General features: G+C 40.7%; 1 protein-coding gene across 19 annotated transcripts in view; it reads left to right on the top strand.

Annotated features, from left to right (window-relative positions):
- DENND1A (DENN domain containing 1A) overlaps window positions 1-17,742 on the top strand; it is a 509,667-nt gene that overhangs the window by 277,374 nt on the left and 214,551 nt on the right. For all 19 annotated transcript variants that reach the window (XM_077850604.1, XM_077850612.1, XM_077850613.1 and 16 more), the window contains one exon: window positions 8,983-9,083. In XM_077850604.1, the coding sequence (XP_077706730.1) occupies window positions 8,983-9,083 (101 nt within the window). The remainder of the gene's footprint in view (window positions 1-8,982; window positions 9,084-17,742) is intronic.

Here is a 17,742-nt window from a genome sequence, read left to right as displayed (position 1 = left end):
CCTGTGTACTTTTTTTTTTTTAATTTTTATTTATTTATGATAGTCACAGAGAGAGAGAGAGAGGCAGAGACACAGGCAGAGGGAGAAGCAGGCTCCATGCACCAGGAGCCCGACGTGGGATTCGATCCCGGGTCTCCAGGATCGCGCCCTGGGCCAAAGGCAGGCGCCAAACCGCTGTGCCACCCAGGGATCCCCCTACCTGTGTACTTAATCCACCCTAGCCATATGGCCTTGGGCCACTTACTTGATTTCTCTGAATCTCTCTGTCCTCTTGTATAAAAATGGGGATAACATTAATACCCACCTTAGGGTTGTTGAAAGAATTCAGTAGTTGTAGATGTTGAAAGCACATTGTCCAGTACTGGGCAGGCACATACTGCTTAGTCAGCAGAGGTTAGTTGACTCTAAAGGACAGCAAATCCTATTTTGATTTTCAGAAGCAAAGAGGCTATAGAGATCCTTAAAGCGTTGTGAAGATTTAATTAGTATAACTGGTGATAGTAGATGGTGAATGAATCCAAGCAACAAAGAATAGTCATGGCAACTCATAAAAGGTTTTCCACATCCACTCACTCCTCATTAGTCACTTAGTCATTGACTAAATTGTCAGTTCTTGTTCAAGTCTCCACAGTCATGAGTGCATAGAAGTTAAGTGGCCTACGAAGTTGCTATGTTTACTTGACCTGGTGTTACCACCTGACCAGGCCCCCAGGAAGGAGGACTAGTAGCAACTTCCTGTCTTCATCCTTCCAGACTCCACTCTGATGCCTCAGTCTCTCTGTCTCTGTCTCTCTTTGGGAAGTAAGCCTGATTCTTGACCCAGGCAGAGTTAATGATTCCTTCTTTATATGCTAACACACCTGAACCTCTATTATACCACCTCTTTCGTAATGCCTTTATGTTGAAGTTGATTGTTTGCATTTTGATCTCTCTCTTTAAATTGCTTGAGGGTATGGCTTGTACACATAGTGGATTCTCAGTGATCGTTGGATTAATACAGATCCTAGCACAGAGGCAGTTTCCTGTGAACTAAGAGCACAGACTCCAGAGCTAGATTGCCTAGATTCATCTCCTACCTCTGCCACTAGCTCTGTGTCCTTGCACCAGGTCCTTATATGTGTACACCTTGGTTTCCTCATCTGTAGAATGGGGACAATAATATTACCTATCTTACAGGGCTGTTACAAAGATTAAATGAGTAAACATATAGAAGCACTTAGAACAGTGCTTTCAGTAGTAAATGCAGGGTAAGTGAAGTGATCATGGTGCTAGATATATTATAGCTTCAGTCTTTCTGCGTTTTCTAGTCCTTTCTAAGATTGGATTTGCCTGAAAAGATACTACAGGGGCTGTTTGTCTCCAAATCTAATGACTCCTACTACCTGAGGGTTTCTGTTTCTTCATGTACAGAGACCTGATAGGTAAGTGCTCATGATTCCATGTTCAGTTATGCTCTTTTTTTTTTTTAAGATTTTTTTTTTAAGAGAGCGTGTATGCAGGGGAGAGAGTCAGAAGAGAGAGTCTTAAGCAGACTCCGTGCTGAGCTCAGAGCCCAACATGGGGCTCAATCTCAAAACATCATGACCTGAGCCAAGGCCAAGAATCAGATGCTTAAACGACTGTACCACCCAGGCACCCCTATGCTATCTTTCTTTTATAAAAAATGTGATTCTTGGGATCTCTGGGTGGCTCAGTGGTTTAACACCTGCCTTCGGCCCAGGGCATGATCCTGGAGACCAAGGATCAAGTCCCGCATCAAGCTCCCTGCATGGAGCCTGCTTCTCCCTCTGCCTGTGTCTCTGCCTCTCTCTCTCTCTCTCTCTCTCTCTGTGTGTGTGTGTCTCTCATGAATAAATGAATAAAATCTTTAAAAAAAATTAAAATGTGACTCTTTATTAAAGCAGCAGTGTAAATTAAGCATAAATTATGATCTTAGAAATATTTTCAAAGAACTGTTTAATATTCACTTACAAGAAACTTGAGGTGGCTGATAGACTTCGAGTGCCAACTTGGATCCATTGACAATGGTTGCATGTTTGGAGGAATCCTCAGACCTTGTCCTGACTCCACAGTTAGTAATGTCTGTCAGAGGCACAGAACAGAGGAGTGACAGTGCCTTGCTGTCCCTATATTAAAATGAATGATCAATCCCAACGTAACTCTGCCTTTTTCTCTTTCATTTTAAAGAAAAGGCTTCACTTTCCTCACTCTTGGTGTTGTGGGATTATTTACATTATAGTGTTGCCATAACGTCGTTTCTGCCTCTGCTTTGGAAGCTGGAGCTTTTCTCTGGCAGTTTTAGTTGCTTGCTTTTTTGTAGTATCAGCTCTTGACACGAAAGCTTGTTGCCCTGGCTGATAACTTACCCTAATTACTTTACCTAGTAGGTTACTTTTGAAAAATGGAAAGAGAGGGAAGCCTGGGTGGCGCAGTGGTTAAACGTCTGCCTTTGGCTCAGGGCGTGATCCCTGAGTCCCAGGATCCAGTCCCTCATCCGGCTGTCTGCATGGAGCCTGCTTCTCCTCCCTCTTCCTGTGTCTCTGCCTCTCTCTGTGTGTCTGTCATGAATAAATAAATAAAATCATTTTTAAAAAAACAGAAAAATGGAAAGAGGCGATTAGCAGTTAATCTCCTGAGAAAGCTTCCTGTTGACTAGATGATCTCGCTCTTAGAGGAAGGCACCCTGCTCAACTCCGTGGTGGTGTGGATTTTTTTTTCCCCTTCCCTTTCCCCAGAGGACGGTGGAGAAGCAAGAGATAGGATGCATTCCATCCAACTAAAAGAGAAACTACTGGAAGAAAGATTGCCTCCATCTCCTGCAAAAAAAGAAAGAAAGAAAGAAGCATTACATTTTGGCTTCTAAGAAAAACAGGACATTCTTTGCACTTTTCCTTCTTTCCATGCACATGTCTGGCATCTGTCTAGACCAGCTGAAGGTCTTTGAAGGTCTGAAGCTTTATAAATTGTCTTTCTATTAAAGCATCTCTGATAGTTTCTTAAAAGCCAACTCTTCCCTCACTGAATATAGTAAACACAATCTGATCATAGCCGAACCACTTAAAATGAAAGATTTTTCTCATACCCTTGGAAGGGTTGAGTAGATTAACTTTCATAGTCCTGCAAAAAAGAACTTTTTGTTGATCTCATAGTGGGTTTTCTGTTTGAGAATAAGTTAAAATAAAAAAACAAACAGAATCAGCAGCACTGCTTGAATCATGGCACTGTTCATTTCCTGGTGACTATAAAGGTGGTTTATAATTAAATAAAAGAGTCTAGTTCTCAAATTGAGAAAGCTAACAACTTCTACGAGACACATAATGTTTTCTGCAACTGTTCTACTTAGGATGATTTGTGGTTGAAATGAGTGGACTTATAAATGACCTATCTTTGAGGTTAGTAATTTAGTATTCTTTCCGTACTCTTTGTTTTTATCAGTTTCCTGGTGTTTGGCTTCAGAGGGGAAATCAAAATTGTGCATCTAACTAAACCTGTAATGAAGCAGGTGTCAGTTTGATCTTTCGGCCTCCTGAGTTCTAGGATGTGAAGAATGACTGTGACCATCTGATTTTTTTTTTCTCTGTCTACCGTTAGAACTTGGAATCTCAATACATCTTAGAAATGTGCAGCTTCTAAATGTGATCTCTTAAGCAATTACAATTTGTTAAATGTCTGCTAATCTTACCTACCATTCCTCATGATACTAAGCTGGAGGCATTCTTACATTCCCCAATATTTGCCCAGCACCTGCTCTGTGTCAAGCATAGTGAGATATAGGGAGGAGAAATCAAATGTAGTCCTTGAGGATCTCACATCTTCAGTTTAGTCTCCTAAGATCATTTTCCTCTGAAATATCCAGAGTGTTAGGGGCCAAGCCCAAGAGTAGGCTGTGCCCCCCACAGTCAGCTGTTAGGGCTGCTGTGGCTGAAAGGTGATAGTTCCAAGGTAGCATAGGAATTCCAGGTGGGCCCCTATAACTGCAGGCAAGAAAAAATAAGAGTAGCTTTGAGACCCTGTTTTACTTAGTATAACTGAAGAAGGTGAGCTGGGGCAGAGGTGGCACATTCTTCATGTCAAAGGATTACAATTAAGGTAGATCAGAAATTGTCAAAGCTGGAAGAGGGCATGGAGATTATGGAGTCCAACTTCTTGTTTCCCCTATTGGTGAAATTGAGACCCAGGAGAGGAAACAGCTTGCTCATATCAAAAAGAGTTCATGGAAGCTCCATGCAAGTATATGAAAGGAAACATGACCGAAAGCCATACTTTGAGATAGGTGTGCCAGATTGGTTGTAAGCCTTTCTCTTTGACCAACAATCATTATGCCATTATCTCGAATTTCCATTGGATTAAGGACAATACAATACCCAATTAAGTGTAACTAACCCCCAGGAAATTATCAGATCTGTGTTTGTTTTAAGAATGATTATTTTCTATTCACTGGTATTTTACCCTGGATATTTTGTCCTCTGAGAGCAAGGCAAATGTATTTCTATGTAATTTGACCTTGCTGATAGGAACAGTGTCTCACCTAGTTCAGATTCCTCAGCACAGTATATAGGCACAGGGTATGCAGTCAAAAATTTTTTTAGTTAGTTTATGCATTTTGGAAACACAGTGGCCATTATAGTCCAACAGACCTGGATGTGAGTCCCAGTTCTGTCACTTACAAACTGTGTGGCTTTAGGCAAGTTATTTCACCTTTGAGACTGTTTCTGTATCTGTGAAATGTGGTGATGAGTGTGTATATATATATAAACATGCACACTTTTAAAACAATACTTTGCAGTATCCTAAACCCCTCAAATGATGTCTGGTGCATATACTGTGAGGATTCCTTTTGTTTGTTTGGGGGAGAGTCTTTGTTTCTTGTTAAACTGCAGAGCTACCATTAGGAATCAACCAAGGAATTGGAATCTAAGACTGTGGCTATCTGGGCATTATATCTGAGAAATACCTTAAACTAGGAAAAAATACACACACATACACACAATGTCTTTGTGATTTTTTTTTTCCAGTTCTATCATTGAGCACTCTCTCTATCCTATTCCTGCTGTCTTCTTTCTTTCTCTCCCTTTGCCTCAAAGGAAACTAATGGAGCCATACAGAAAGCTCCAAGATAGAACTGACCTTGTGCACCTTTAATTCAGGACAGAATTTGCTCCAAGTGCGTCTAGAAACCCACCAGTGGTTTACTTTACAATCTGTGTCCTGGCTAGACTGGCTGTTGGCTGTATAATTTGTCTAGTTTTGTCTGGAGTCTTAGACTATTCAGCTGCTTCAGGGCAAAATCTTTTGGGGTGTCATTAAATGGGATTGATAATTGGCTTCTGATGAATATTCATTGTGACTAATGACTTTGGGCAAATTTTACACATACTATCTTTCTATGCTCCCACTGAGTGAGATTTTGATAGGATCATTTTCTTCAACTTGTACTTCAATTATATATTCACAATACCCCTTTGTTGACTATAATCCAAATTGTATACTTTCATTACTTTAAAATTTTGTAATCTATAAGCAGTGAGCCTAGGCCTTTAGGAGCCTTATTTTTACAAATGGAGTTGGCCTTAGAGTTGTTTTTAAAATAAGTGGCTAATGATAATTTGTGGGATATAATATTATTTCTTATTAAGCACAGATAAATCATAACACTTGTTTTATGGTTGACTCACCACTATTCCTAAGTAATGATGTACATTGTTTTGCCACTTTGCATTTTGCAAAAAAGCCAAACAGTTCTCTATTTTGTTTGTTTGTTTTCTTAACCAAATGGGTAAATGCATTTTACTTCAATTACAGAGATTTGGCCTTTAGAAAACCCCCAATGAGAATCATGATCAAGCACCTTTAAAGTTCGATTTTTTATGAGGGATAGGTAATTTTAAAATCTTGGCATTTATTTTTTTTTAAAGATTTTATTTATTTATTCATGAGACACACACACACACACAGAGGGGAGGGGGGGGCAGACACAGGCAGAGGGAGAAGCAGGCGCCATGTAGGGAGCCTGACATGGGACTCGATCCCTGGTCTCCAGGATCAGGCCCTGGGCTGAAGGTAGCACTAAACCACTGAGCCACCAGGGCTGCCCAAATCTTGGCATTTAGCTTTTAGGGTTTTTTGGGGGGAAAGGAGACCTAAAAGAACATTATCTGGAGATATGATCTCTGCAACTTTATTTCTTGAAATAGGATTTTGACTCAAACCAATTTAAGCTAAAAAGAGGGGAAATAATGAAATCTCAACCAGGAACATTCTACTGAATGACTTTTCGAAAGAGAATTACAAATGAGCTCATCTAATGAGGACATCCTATATTTGTATGGCATCCTATAGATTTTAAAGTGCTTTTACTTATTTATTTGATGTGTTGTAGAGTTATAGAATAGGCATATTATTGAATGAATGAGTCCACGGACATGGTTTCCCAAAAGTGGTGTATTTGTGTCTAAGCTTGCCATTATTGTTTTGGAATTTGAGTCATATACCACATGCTGTGAGACTCATGAAAATGTTGGCCCAGTAGTTAAAAGCCAGGCCACTAACAGTCTTTATGTTGTGAATATATATTAAGTTGGAATTGTCTTCTGTTTACGGAAGAATCATTGCATTAACTCACAGTTACTCTGCCACTAAGAACATAGAGAGGAAGAGAGACAGGGTCTTTCTGTACTTTCCATTGAGAGGACAAACATGCAGACCAGTATAACCCCATGAAGAATAGGAACTGGTGCCCAGAAGAGCCACGTGAGGAAAGTAGTCCTTTCACAGAGACCCAAAGCAGGAGTTTGCTAGGGGCACAGATCCAGGAAAGGAGCACATAGCTACTCCTAAGTTTGAAGTGATTTATTCAAAGGATAAACCTGGAGAAGCCAATAGAGACTGTGGCTGAAGATGCTACTCTACAGGTAGACTGGAAGCTGGGGGAGACACGCCTGCTCCAGACGTGCCCCCAAAGACTTTTGAGTAGGATGTTACGTGACTGGACCTGTACGTTAGTATGAGTACTTTGGCAGCTAGTTAAAGGATGGGCAGGAAGAGCTGGGGTCCAAAGCCAGGGTCACCCTCCAGCCTGACTTTAGGGTGCAGTTGGAGTCAAGTTTGTTCATTTTCCACTCATTTGACACCAAAGATTTTTTTATCTCTTCTAACTCTAAAGATATTACTCATGTAAAATATGACAGTCTCTATATGGAATCCTACTGAAATGGGTTGAGAAGGAATGGATTAAACCTACAAGGCTTGGCAGAGTCACTGGGAACAGCTCTTGAGAGCCTGCTGGATCGGCTCCTGTTCATGACATGTACCTGATTTAAAGAACAGGGTCTGGAGGGAAAAGGAGGGGGGTGGGGGGGAGAAAGTAGCGGCCCTGGATTTAATACACAGCTCTCACAACTGTGAAACATCAGCAGAATATCCAATTTAAAGCTGTTCATGTTACACTAACCTCTGGGATTCTTTTAACTGGGCCTTGGCACGTCACTCTTTGGCCACGTAAATGTCCTTCTGTCAGCAAAGGCCAGTTAACAGCTTCCAAAAGAAGCAAAGTCCTCCTGGGAACAGGCTTCCCAGAAACCAAAGAAACATTAAAGAAAAAAGGCAGAAAGAAACATGTGTTGTTGGCTTTTGTCACTTCAGAGCCTATCTCCAAAGGTGTTGGGTTTTTTTCCTTCTTTGACTATATTGAATTTTGTAGCAATTTTATTCCCATTATATCTTTGTCCTTAATTTTTAAATTATATCAAATCCTAATATGATATGTCTAGCTCTTAAGAGAAAGAAGGAATATGAAATAGGGGCATATCAAAAGAAGAAGAGGAAGGATTAGTCAGTAAACAGTGCTGGGGCAATTGATTAACTATGTGGAAAAAATAAATTCTCACCTCCATCCTTAAACCTAAATTAATTCCAGATGGATTAAAGAGTTAAATGCTGGGGAAGAATTTGAGGACTTTTGTAGTATAACAGCAGTAGAAACCATCATGAAGGAAAAGATTTGTCTGTGAAATTATTTAAACCTTCTCTTTACCCCAAAATTCAAAGGAAACTACAGAAGGGTAAGTTATTTTCAGAAACATTACAAGGATTACTATTCTTCGTATATCCATTGTTCGCTTGTAAATCACTTTTGAAAATCCGAACACTCATTACTGGATTAAGAAAGTGAATAGACCATTTACCCAAGAAATATAACCAAGAAACATGACAAGATGTTAAGCGTTAGTCATGATCGGAGGATTAAAAATAAAATCCAGATAGAGACACTTTCAAAGCTACTAACTTGACTATAGTTCTTAGCACAGGTGAGATATGGAGAAGACATTCTAGTGCATGGCTGAGGGAGTGTAAAGAGCTTCCATCCTTTATTATATTAATAGTTTTATTATATTTAAACTATAGTTATTAAGTGCTTTAAAATATTTATAACCTTTGTTTCTGAATCTTACATCTAGGAACCTTGTATAAAAATTATTGACATGATCTGATTATATAAGGTAATAGTGGGAAAGTGGTTAAATATAGCGTGGGAAATTCATTGAGTATCCTTAAAAGATATGTTTTCTAAGAATATTTAAGGATGTGGGAAAATGCCAACAAATAAACATTAACTGTAAAAGAAGGCAAATGAGTACTGCATTTACAGTAATTCTAATTTTATTAGAAAAGGACATAAAGGTGTTTTGTTTGTAATACCTCAGAATGTCAAGTTATTTCCAGGTGGCGAAGGCTTTTATTTTCTTTTATCTGTTTTTCCATTTTTAAAAACTTTTAAAAATTTCATTGTGCATTAGCTTCATCATCAAGATGGGGAGGAAGATTTTCTTTTGAAAAGCAAGCTCTTACTAAATTTGAATTCGAGTGATTGAGTTATAATTTTAAATATGTCAAGAAGTACATATTTAATTGTTTTCAACTTCGATGACAGCGTCTTCTCATTTGGTGTTTTAGCTCTGGGTCTGTGATTTGCTTCTGTTGCAGTTGACTGCTTGCATCCACGGGTCTGCCGCGATGCTCTACCCCATGTTCTGGCAGCACGTGTACATCCCTGTCCTGCCTCCACACCTGTTGGACTACTGCTGGTAAGGCTGCTGCTCACCCTGTCCTCTATTCTTCCTCTTACAGGAACTGACAAGGATGTTAGGCCTATAACTTGTAATGCAATTGTGACTAAACTAAAAATACTAACTTCAAAATGATATGAATTTTAGACCACGTGATTGCATGGCCCTTTTGTTTCTAAACTGCTTTCGACTATGCTGTGGCATTCTTAAGAGTTCAAGGCAGTAGATCTTTTTGTATTTCTCGCTTTGGAGAGACTGAAGTACCACGTAGAGGTGTGATTTCTACCCCCACCCACCCCCAAGATGAGTCAGAGACTGGTGAGAAGAATAGTTGTGGTCCCCAGGGTCTTGAAGTTTCATCCATACCCTGGCACATTCTGTAGGACTCATTTTCAGCTGTGCTTGGTTTGGGAGCATAAGACACACTTCAAAACCCTCTGCAGTTTTTTGATAGGAGTTTCAGTGTTCAGGGAAATGTATTTTAGTGTCAGGAAGAAAGGAGTCAGGCTTTAGAGTCCACTCTACCACCATGGGCAAGTCACTTGGCTTAAGACTTTGTTTCCTCATCTGCAAAATGAAGTTGTTCCATATATAATATATAAAGATTGTCGGTGTAATGGATTTGGATCTGTTTTCCTTCTGAATAATTCTTTCTCTAGCGTAATGTGATTAAAGACATTGTCTCCAGACAGCTCAAGTCAGCAGACATTGATAAGGGAGCAATGGAAGTATGGAGGAAAAGGTACTGCCTGCCAGAAATTAAGAGCTTCAGGAGAAAGGGATCTATAGAGGGTCACAGCCCTGTCATTCAAGAACCGATGATTTTAGGACATTTACCATCAGGTTAGTCACAATTTTTGCTGGGTTCTTCCAGCCCATTTTGCAATCCTGTCATGTCACTGAAAAGGTTCACTGAAGTGGCCAGATTGTCTGAGAGCTTAACTGTGTTCTGCAGTGCTCCGATTTTGAATGTGTTGAGCTCACTCTCATCCAAAGAAGCCATGTGTACAACCAAGGTGTAGCTCAGGGCCATCAGGTACAAATCAATGGCACACTCCAGTGCATAGCACTAAGTGAATTGGCTCATTTCTCTCTCAGTTATGTATCTTTCTTATCAAGGTAGCTGTTTTTAGCTGGACCTTTCTCCCATTTCTTATGAAATTAAGGGCCCATTCCTTTGCTTAGACTTGCTGCTTCCTTTCGAGCTTCTAAATCAACTATGTTCGTTTTTTTCCATCCTGCCACAGGTCTCAAAGGAGAGGACCATGTTTGTTCTCCAGTAGTGTTTGTTGTTTGAATGAAATGCTAGGGGGCCGAAGAGAGGAGGACACTGAAACTCAGACAAGAAGAAGAGAGGGGAGTGAGAGGGGGAAAGAGGACAAAGTTGGAGGAGGATAGTGAGAGGAATAGAAGGAAAAGGGCACATATGTTCCCTAAGACAGACTCACACAGTGATTCCCAGTCCCCTTAGCTCGTAGAAGCCCTCTGCCATCACCCCGCCACAACGTAGAACACTCTCATAGACACCTACCCCACACACAGACATGTGGCCCCCACCCCCTCTCACACACACACACACACACACACACACACACAGACACACACACTGACACAGGTCCATTCTCTGTGCACGTCTTTGATCCCCCTATGAAGAGACCCCACCCACCCCCGCACACCTCAACCCAGACATGTACTTTAAAGAGAAAACCTTTTTTTTAAAAAAAAAAAAAAAAAAAAAAGAGGAAACCTTTTAAGAGTTCTCCCTGGAGGAGACTCACCTATGTATCTTGATACTGATAGGAGCTCCAGTGGGCTTCTGTGTGCAGGTGTTGGTAGGACCTGACAGAGTCATAGTAGTGCCTCTGTCTCCGAAATAGTACAACTTTATTTTTGTATTATTTCGAAAGCTTTGGTTACTGAATTGTCAGCTAGCTTAAAACTGGCAGCTTACATTCCCCGAACTGTGCAGAAAAGAAGGCTTTGTCCCTTACAGTGCTAACGATAGCTTCCAGTGTTGAGCATCTCCTATGCCCCAGTCTGTGATCGCACTTAATTCTTCTGGCAACCCTGTGAGGTGGGTATTATTATTAGTTCCATTTCACAGATCGGTAAACCAAGGCCCCAAGAGGTTTAGTAACTTGTTCCAATATAGATACCATGTACTGTATGATTCCATTTTTATAACAACAAACATTATATGTGTATATGAAACACAAAAATGTGTGTATACATATGTAGGTGTATGTATATGTGTATACATGTACACACACAGGTACAGCAGAAATCTAAGAGGAAATACACCACAGTGTTAGCAGGGATTTGTGAGGGGGAGAAAGGAGAGGAACTCGGTGTGATTTTTATTTTATTTTGTTTTATTCTGTTTCTACAATGAAAAAGTATGGTTTCTATAATTGAAATTTTTCACTTAAAAAAAATAAGTATTTATTCTAGCCAGTTGTTCTTTCCAGCCCTCCTTTCTTATCTGCTTCAAGGATTTATTGGCTGGTGTGCTTTTTTCTGTGGAGGGTGATTCGAGATCCTCTTTTCAACTTCCTCTCTAACGCCAGCCCTCTCATGAACTGTGTCACTAGCCTGATCCAGAGGATGATGCTGTCAGGTCTACCTTAGAAGAGAAGACTTGACAATGAAGGCTACTAAACCCTTGTCAACCCAAACTTCCACTCAAAAAAAAAAAAAAAAAAAAAAAGCAAAATCAGAGCTAACACTTGAATTTTTCAGAGCCTGAGTGGGTTTTGTGATTAGGCTCCATCTTGGAGGTTTCCGTGTATATGATAGCAGTCCCTCTCCTGGCCTCTTGTTTGCACAAAAGAACTTTTTTGACATTCGACCAAAGGATGATTATAGGCCAGGGGAGATTGGTATCTGTTTATTAACTACAAGATGTAAGAATGAGGAAATAAAAGACCCTAAGAGTTAAAACAGATCTTCCATCCAAGGCTTGATTTGATCACCTTCAGCCTGCTACCAACTGCTTTGGTCAGAAACTACAAATGTCATGAAATTTGAGTCAATGCTAATAACTTTATGCTATTGTGCTCGGTGACTTTCACCACTGTTGAGTTTAATCCTTGGTGGTGAGAGCCAGCGGGGATAACTAGCATTTTAAGTAAAGTGCTAGGAGCTTGAAACATGTAAATTTGAAGGAGGTTTGTTCCTCTGCAGATGATTTAAATGTTAAGTACGTCCCCATGCAGGGGATACACGAAATGGAATCTGAAAACTATTATCTCCTGTAGAAATGAACTCTCAATTTACTCACTGCACAGGAAGGGTAGATTCTAGTCATTTTCACTGCCAGCAGGTGCCCTTGCTATGCATAATAGACTTCCAAAGTGTAATTAACACATGAGGACCACTGCTGCCAGTTTTTCTTCAGGTACATGCTGCTCGGGGTTTTCAGGACAACAGTGTAGGCTGGGAGAGCTTTTTACATTGCACTTGAAGATGAGGTGTTCGTTGACTTCTGGACAAAGACACGTTAAATGTGGCTGAGTCCAGATCCTGCTGTTGGTATCACAAGTCATGGTTCTTGGGCCCAAGAGCTAGAATGCAGCCTTGGGTAGGACAGAGGCCAGTAGAGCAAAGCTATGGGATGCAGTGAATAAATGGAAAGTATGATGCCTAAACCCCCACAATTATGTGGAAGACTCTAATTGCACATTCACAAATACAGCAACCAATTATCCGAGTTAACTCTAATTAGGGGTATAATCACAGATTTTAATTATCTGAATAAATCAGTTTAGTACAAATGATCTTCCCTAAAAAATTCCCAAATTATATTTTTCAAATCCCTTCCCATTTTTGGAGAGGGGTATGTGGTAGAGCATACCCTGGGCTTTGGATTCAGACAGATCTGGATTCAGATTTCAATTTCATCTCTTATTAGCTGTGTGACCATTAAGAATCTATTTTATCTCTTTGACCTGCAAAATCTTTTTCTGTAAAGTGGGTTTAATTTACCTACTTTGAAGAGTGGCTTTAGAATTAGTGATGTTGGTCATCAAGTGGCACATGGGCCATTTAGTAAATGGTGGTTGCTCTTATCATGGTTATTATAAACACGGAACATGAATTTTGGTTTCCAGAAGGCTTAACTCAACATCAAATATTCTTGTTTCTGCTGCTTTGTGAGCTCAGGGAAAAACTTTATAATTCATCCTTTCTTTTTACCCCTCAGATTGTTTTTATTTTGATTTTTTTTTTTTATTTAACTTGAGTTATTGTATGGTTGTTTTCATTTGCAGCTGTGGCATAAGAATGAAAAGAAAAGAAACAAAAGCAGATGGCAGAGAAAACGAAAGGAGTAAGACATTTCCAGCCCTTATGAATATTTAAAAACATGTGCTGCTGGTTCCTTTCTACTTTAGATCTGTACCATTTTCTTGACTTTGAATGTGAAAATGAGAATGTTCCCTACCTTGGCTGATGTCAGCCCTGACCTTGGCCAGTTTTGGGAGGGCCTTCCCATTTCTGGGACAAAAGGATTAACTTGCTGATGAGAATCTGCATTTCCCTTCATTATAATAATCACTACTGAGTAGCATGTGTGTCAAACTCTTCATAAACATTATTGTAAATCTTCAGAATCAAGCCATAAATAATATTTAATTATTAGCTCCATTGTATGGATTAGGAAATTGAAGCTCAGAGAGGTTTAGTGATGTAAAATAAACCACTGTCATACCGCTAAGAAATGATAGTCTGCACTTAATAACATATAAGACTATCTGATATTAAAGCTTTTCTCACCGTTATCCTCCAAAGTTTTAGAGAGGAAGTTTTATCCATCACCAAGATTTTGTGAAAAAAATTTTCACGTAGGCTTCTTGATTACTTGCTAATTGTAGACTTATGTTTTTTCATTCAGAAAATATTTATAGAGCACTTACTGTGTACTGGGTACTATGCTAATTAAATGTTGCTAATAAAAGGTCCCAGTAGAAACCATATGGTATTTCCTATGTAAATTCCTTTTTCTGCCTTACTCTTTCAGAAGTAGTCCCACTACTACTAAGAACTACATGTCAATTCCCAAAACAAATTGTATATTTGGGTTATTCTGGACACTTGTTAATACACCTTTGTGACACAATATTTCCAGAGCAGATCAGGGCAAGTTCAGGTTGTCCCCCAAAGGCCAGCCAGATCAAGAGGCAAGTTAGTAGCTAATTCCCGATACTTTGTGAGGACATGGTTGAACCAAAAAGTTATACCCTGTGTTTACAATTAGGTTTGAATTTTACAGTTGTCTTTGTAAAAGGCATTGTATCTCCTGAATCTGGAAACCATTCTTTCACTCAGAGTGGACATGCTCAGATTCTGTCTGAGAGATACTAGTTCTAGATTCTTTTTTTTTTTTAAGATTTTATTTATTTATTCATGAGAGACACAGAGAGAAAGAGAGGCAGAGACACAGGCAGAGGGAGAAGCAGGCTCCCCGCGGGGAGCCCGATGTGGGACTCGATCCCAGGTCTCCAGGGTCACGCCCTGGGCCGAAGGTGGAGCTAAACCACTGAGCCACCCGGGCTGCCCTAGTTCTAGATTCTTTATCCATGCTGCCTGTAGGGTTCTGAATCAGTCCCTACATGTGGCATCATGTATTCCATCTAGAATTTTTAGCAAACAGTCTGAAACGTGCTAATCACAGGGTGCACAGTTCATATAGCGAAGGGGCATCAGTCTGGAGACAGCTGTGAGGTGACTTCTAGATGACTAGAGCTGGGTCCAGTCTGATCTGTCTCTTTATCCATGCCACGAGATTTTGCATAGGGAATAAACTGATGCTAAAGTTAGTGGGATTGTTGGTCTTTTTAATGACAGAAATAGATGTCAATGAAGTGTGGTGTGGTGGAAACAGGAAAACCTAGCTTTGGTTCTGGCTTCCCCATTTACTAGCTTTGAGGTCACTGAACCTCTCTGAGCCTCCTTTCTATTCTGTCAAAGATGAATAGAAATTACTACTGACACAAAATGGATGTTCCATAAATAGTAGGTACTATTTTTTATATTAATGTGAATATATATATAAATGACCCAGCAAAATCCAGCTGAAATACACAACACCCAGGTAAAATGGAAGTAGACAGATGTGGCTAAAATTCTCTATATGCCAAAGTCTGGGATATGTAGGTTTTGTTCAAGATTGAATTCCAAGTAAGCAAAAACTGTCATTTCCATTTTGCAGCGAGTATTTATGAGTGCCTCCTATGTCCCTGGCTGGGGCACAGGAAGGTAGGAGCTTATTTATAGATGGTTCTGGATCTGATAAAACACTCCTTCACTAAAGAATTCAGGTGTCCAGGCAAGAGCAGGAGAACAGATTTTTTTTTTAAGCTAAGAAGCAGCAAGGGTGTAGGTCCAGTGCTCAGGGGGTGGAACCACCACAACAGGAGCTCCTTTGGGAACCATAGGATAGGAAAAGGACCAGGATTTCGGTTTCAGACAGAAGGAGGTGAAAAGTTGGGTCTGTGGTGGCCCGGCAGGCTGGAAATGTATAAACAATGTGTATTGGTTGAACAAAGAAAGGGCAATTATAGATTTCCAGGTAAATCTCTTAGTGAGATTTGGCTAACCTTGACCCTGGCATTTGAACAGAGAGGCTGAATAGTAGATAAGTTTTGGGTCCAAATCCCACTGAATACATGTCTTTGGGTGAATCACATAATTTCTCCAAGCTTCCCGTTGCCTCATCCACAAGAGTGTAGCTAAAAATACGGTTCTCCACGAGAAGCCTGGCAACCTAAAAACGTGTTTGGTGTCGACAGTCACTACATTAAGATGCACCTACATTTCCTTCAGCAGCACCCAAGAGTGAGAATGCCAAGAGTCTTTGGAGGAAGTTTTGGACAATTTATGAGTAAACTGTCTTCCTTGTGGTAAAATGGCAGAAAGAAGAGACTGGGCTCTCTGTATTATCTATGCTATAGATTTGACAAGAATCTATATTGATATACTGTAGGTTCTAAAGGTTCATGTTCTACATTTGATTTTTTAAAATTCAAATGTAATTCATATACTGCAACATATATAGTAGGTTTTTTTTAAAAACGCATACAATTCAGAGGTTTTTTTTTTTTTATATAGTCACAAGGTTGTACAACCATCACCACTAATTCTAGATCCATGAGATTTTTAATACATTCCTTATCGTTAGTAAGATAGTTCATTCTTATGTAAAAATACACATTTTTTTTAACCTTCCAAAAGCGTATACATCAGAAAGCAAATGTTCTGTGAAAATGAGTATTCTGTGTAGGTAGTTGGCATCAGACCCTTAACTTGGTCCCTGTGAGGTGCCCTTGATGGCATAGATGCTAGGTGTGCATCGAGATGAGACGGCTGTCGTCCAGCATCGCATGCCCTCAGTGGTGCAGAGACTTGCAGGGTTAGAGAAGTCATAGTGCCCCGTCCCCATGGGAATGGCCCTTCCCTGCTTGGGGATGGTGGCTGTTAGCTCACCGACCCACCCTTTGGGGAGCTCTCCTGATGGTTGCTTCCCCGCCCTGGGGGCCCCCCACCTCCTCTGCTCCTGCATCTACATCTGAACATCAGAAACTGTCCTACTGGTTCCAGCTTGCCAGCCCCTGTCTGGCTGCCTGATGTGGCAAGGGGCAACACAGCTTGCCTCCCTTGCTCCGGTTTCTGACTAGCCTCCCTGGAACATAGCTGGCCCCGACCTCTGCTTATATAACCAAGCCTTGGCCTGACTTTCTATTTCTTGAGCCACATTCTGTGTGTCATTCCTCACTCCTCTCTGACCTGGAGCCTATCTTGGACCCAACAGTAAGAAAACTGTGGAATTTCTTTGGCCACAGTATAGTGGTCTCTACAACAAAAACATTCTAGCCGTGTTCCTGGTCACCAATAGAGCAGGAGCCACAGACTGCGTGATGCCGTCATGCCTCAGCAGTGGAGGTGCCTTACCTCATGGAGGACTTGTAAGATAAGCATCCCTGCCCCTCTTGGTTGTTGGTACAAGGGAGAGTCCATGAAGCCACCAGCACAGTGCTAGGCTCAGAGTATTCTCTCAACGGAACCAGGAGGTTTTTACCCTTAAACATTTGAAAGACTGAGAAGCTAGGCTAAGAAGTAATTGGATGTTGTGCATCTTGGCATTGACATATCTTAGGCCTAGAAAAACAAAAAGAAGAGCTCTTTCCCTCTTACCAGTTGCATTTTAAACTTCTACATTTGGAGGAGTTTACTTTCTTTTGATTTATCCATACACACTTCTCTTTCTTTCTCCCCCTCTCTCCCTCTTCCCCTCCCTCTCCATTTCTTCCTTACTTCATTCATTCCTGCACTTCTCTGGGAGTCTCATGGGCTGCTGGTGGCTCACAACTTGAGACTTGCCTTTGCAGCTGGCTATGGCTGTTATGGTTCTCATTGAACTCTCTGGGGCAATAGAGAGCCCTGTCTCCTGACCTTTTCTCTGTGATTAACTTCTCCTGCTACAGTGGTCTTAGCCACGGAGCCCTTCCTGATGTTTTCCAAGTATGTCTCCTTCCGGTAGATTGAGGAGGCACAAAAGGGCGGACCACTTCAGGCTTTGATGTTGACCTTTCTGGGTTTTCCTTCAGGCCTTATCTTTGTAGCTCATGTGTTCAGGGGCTTAGAGCTCTGGAAGGCATCTCTTCCAAGGTCCAGGGTTACC

Source organism: Canis aureus, chromosome 16, assembly GCF_053574225.1.
Source record: "Canis aureus isolate CA01 chromosome 16, VMU_Caureus_v.1.0, whole genome shotgun sequence".
NCBI classification, from domain to species: domain Eukaryota; kingdom Metazoa; phylum Chordata; class Mammalia; order Carnivora; family Canidae; genus Canis; species Canis aureus.
Note: the sequence above shows the minus strand (reverse complement) of the source record. Positions and strands in the feature narration are given on the sequence as shown.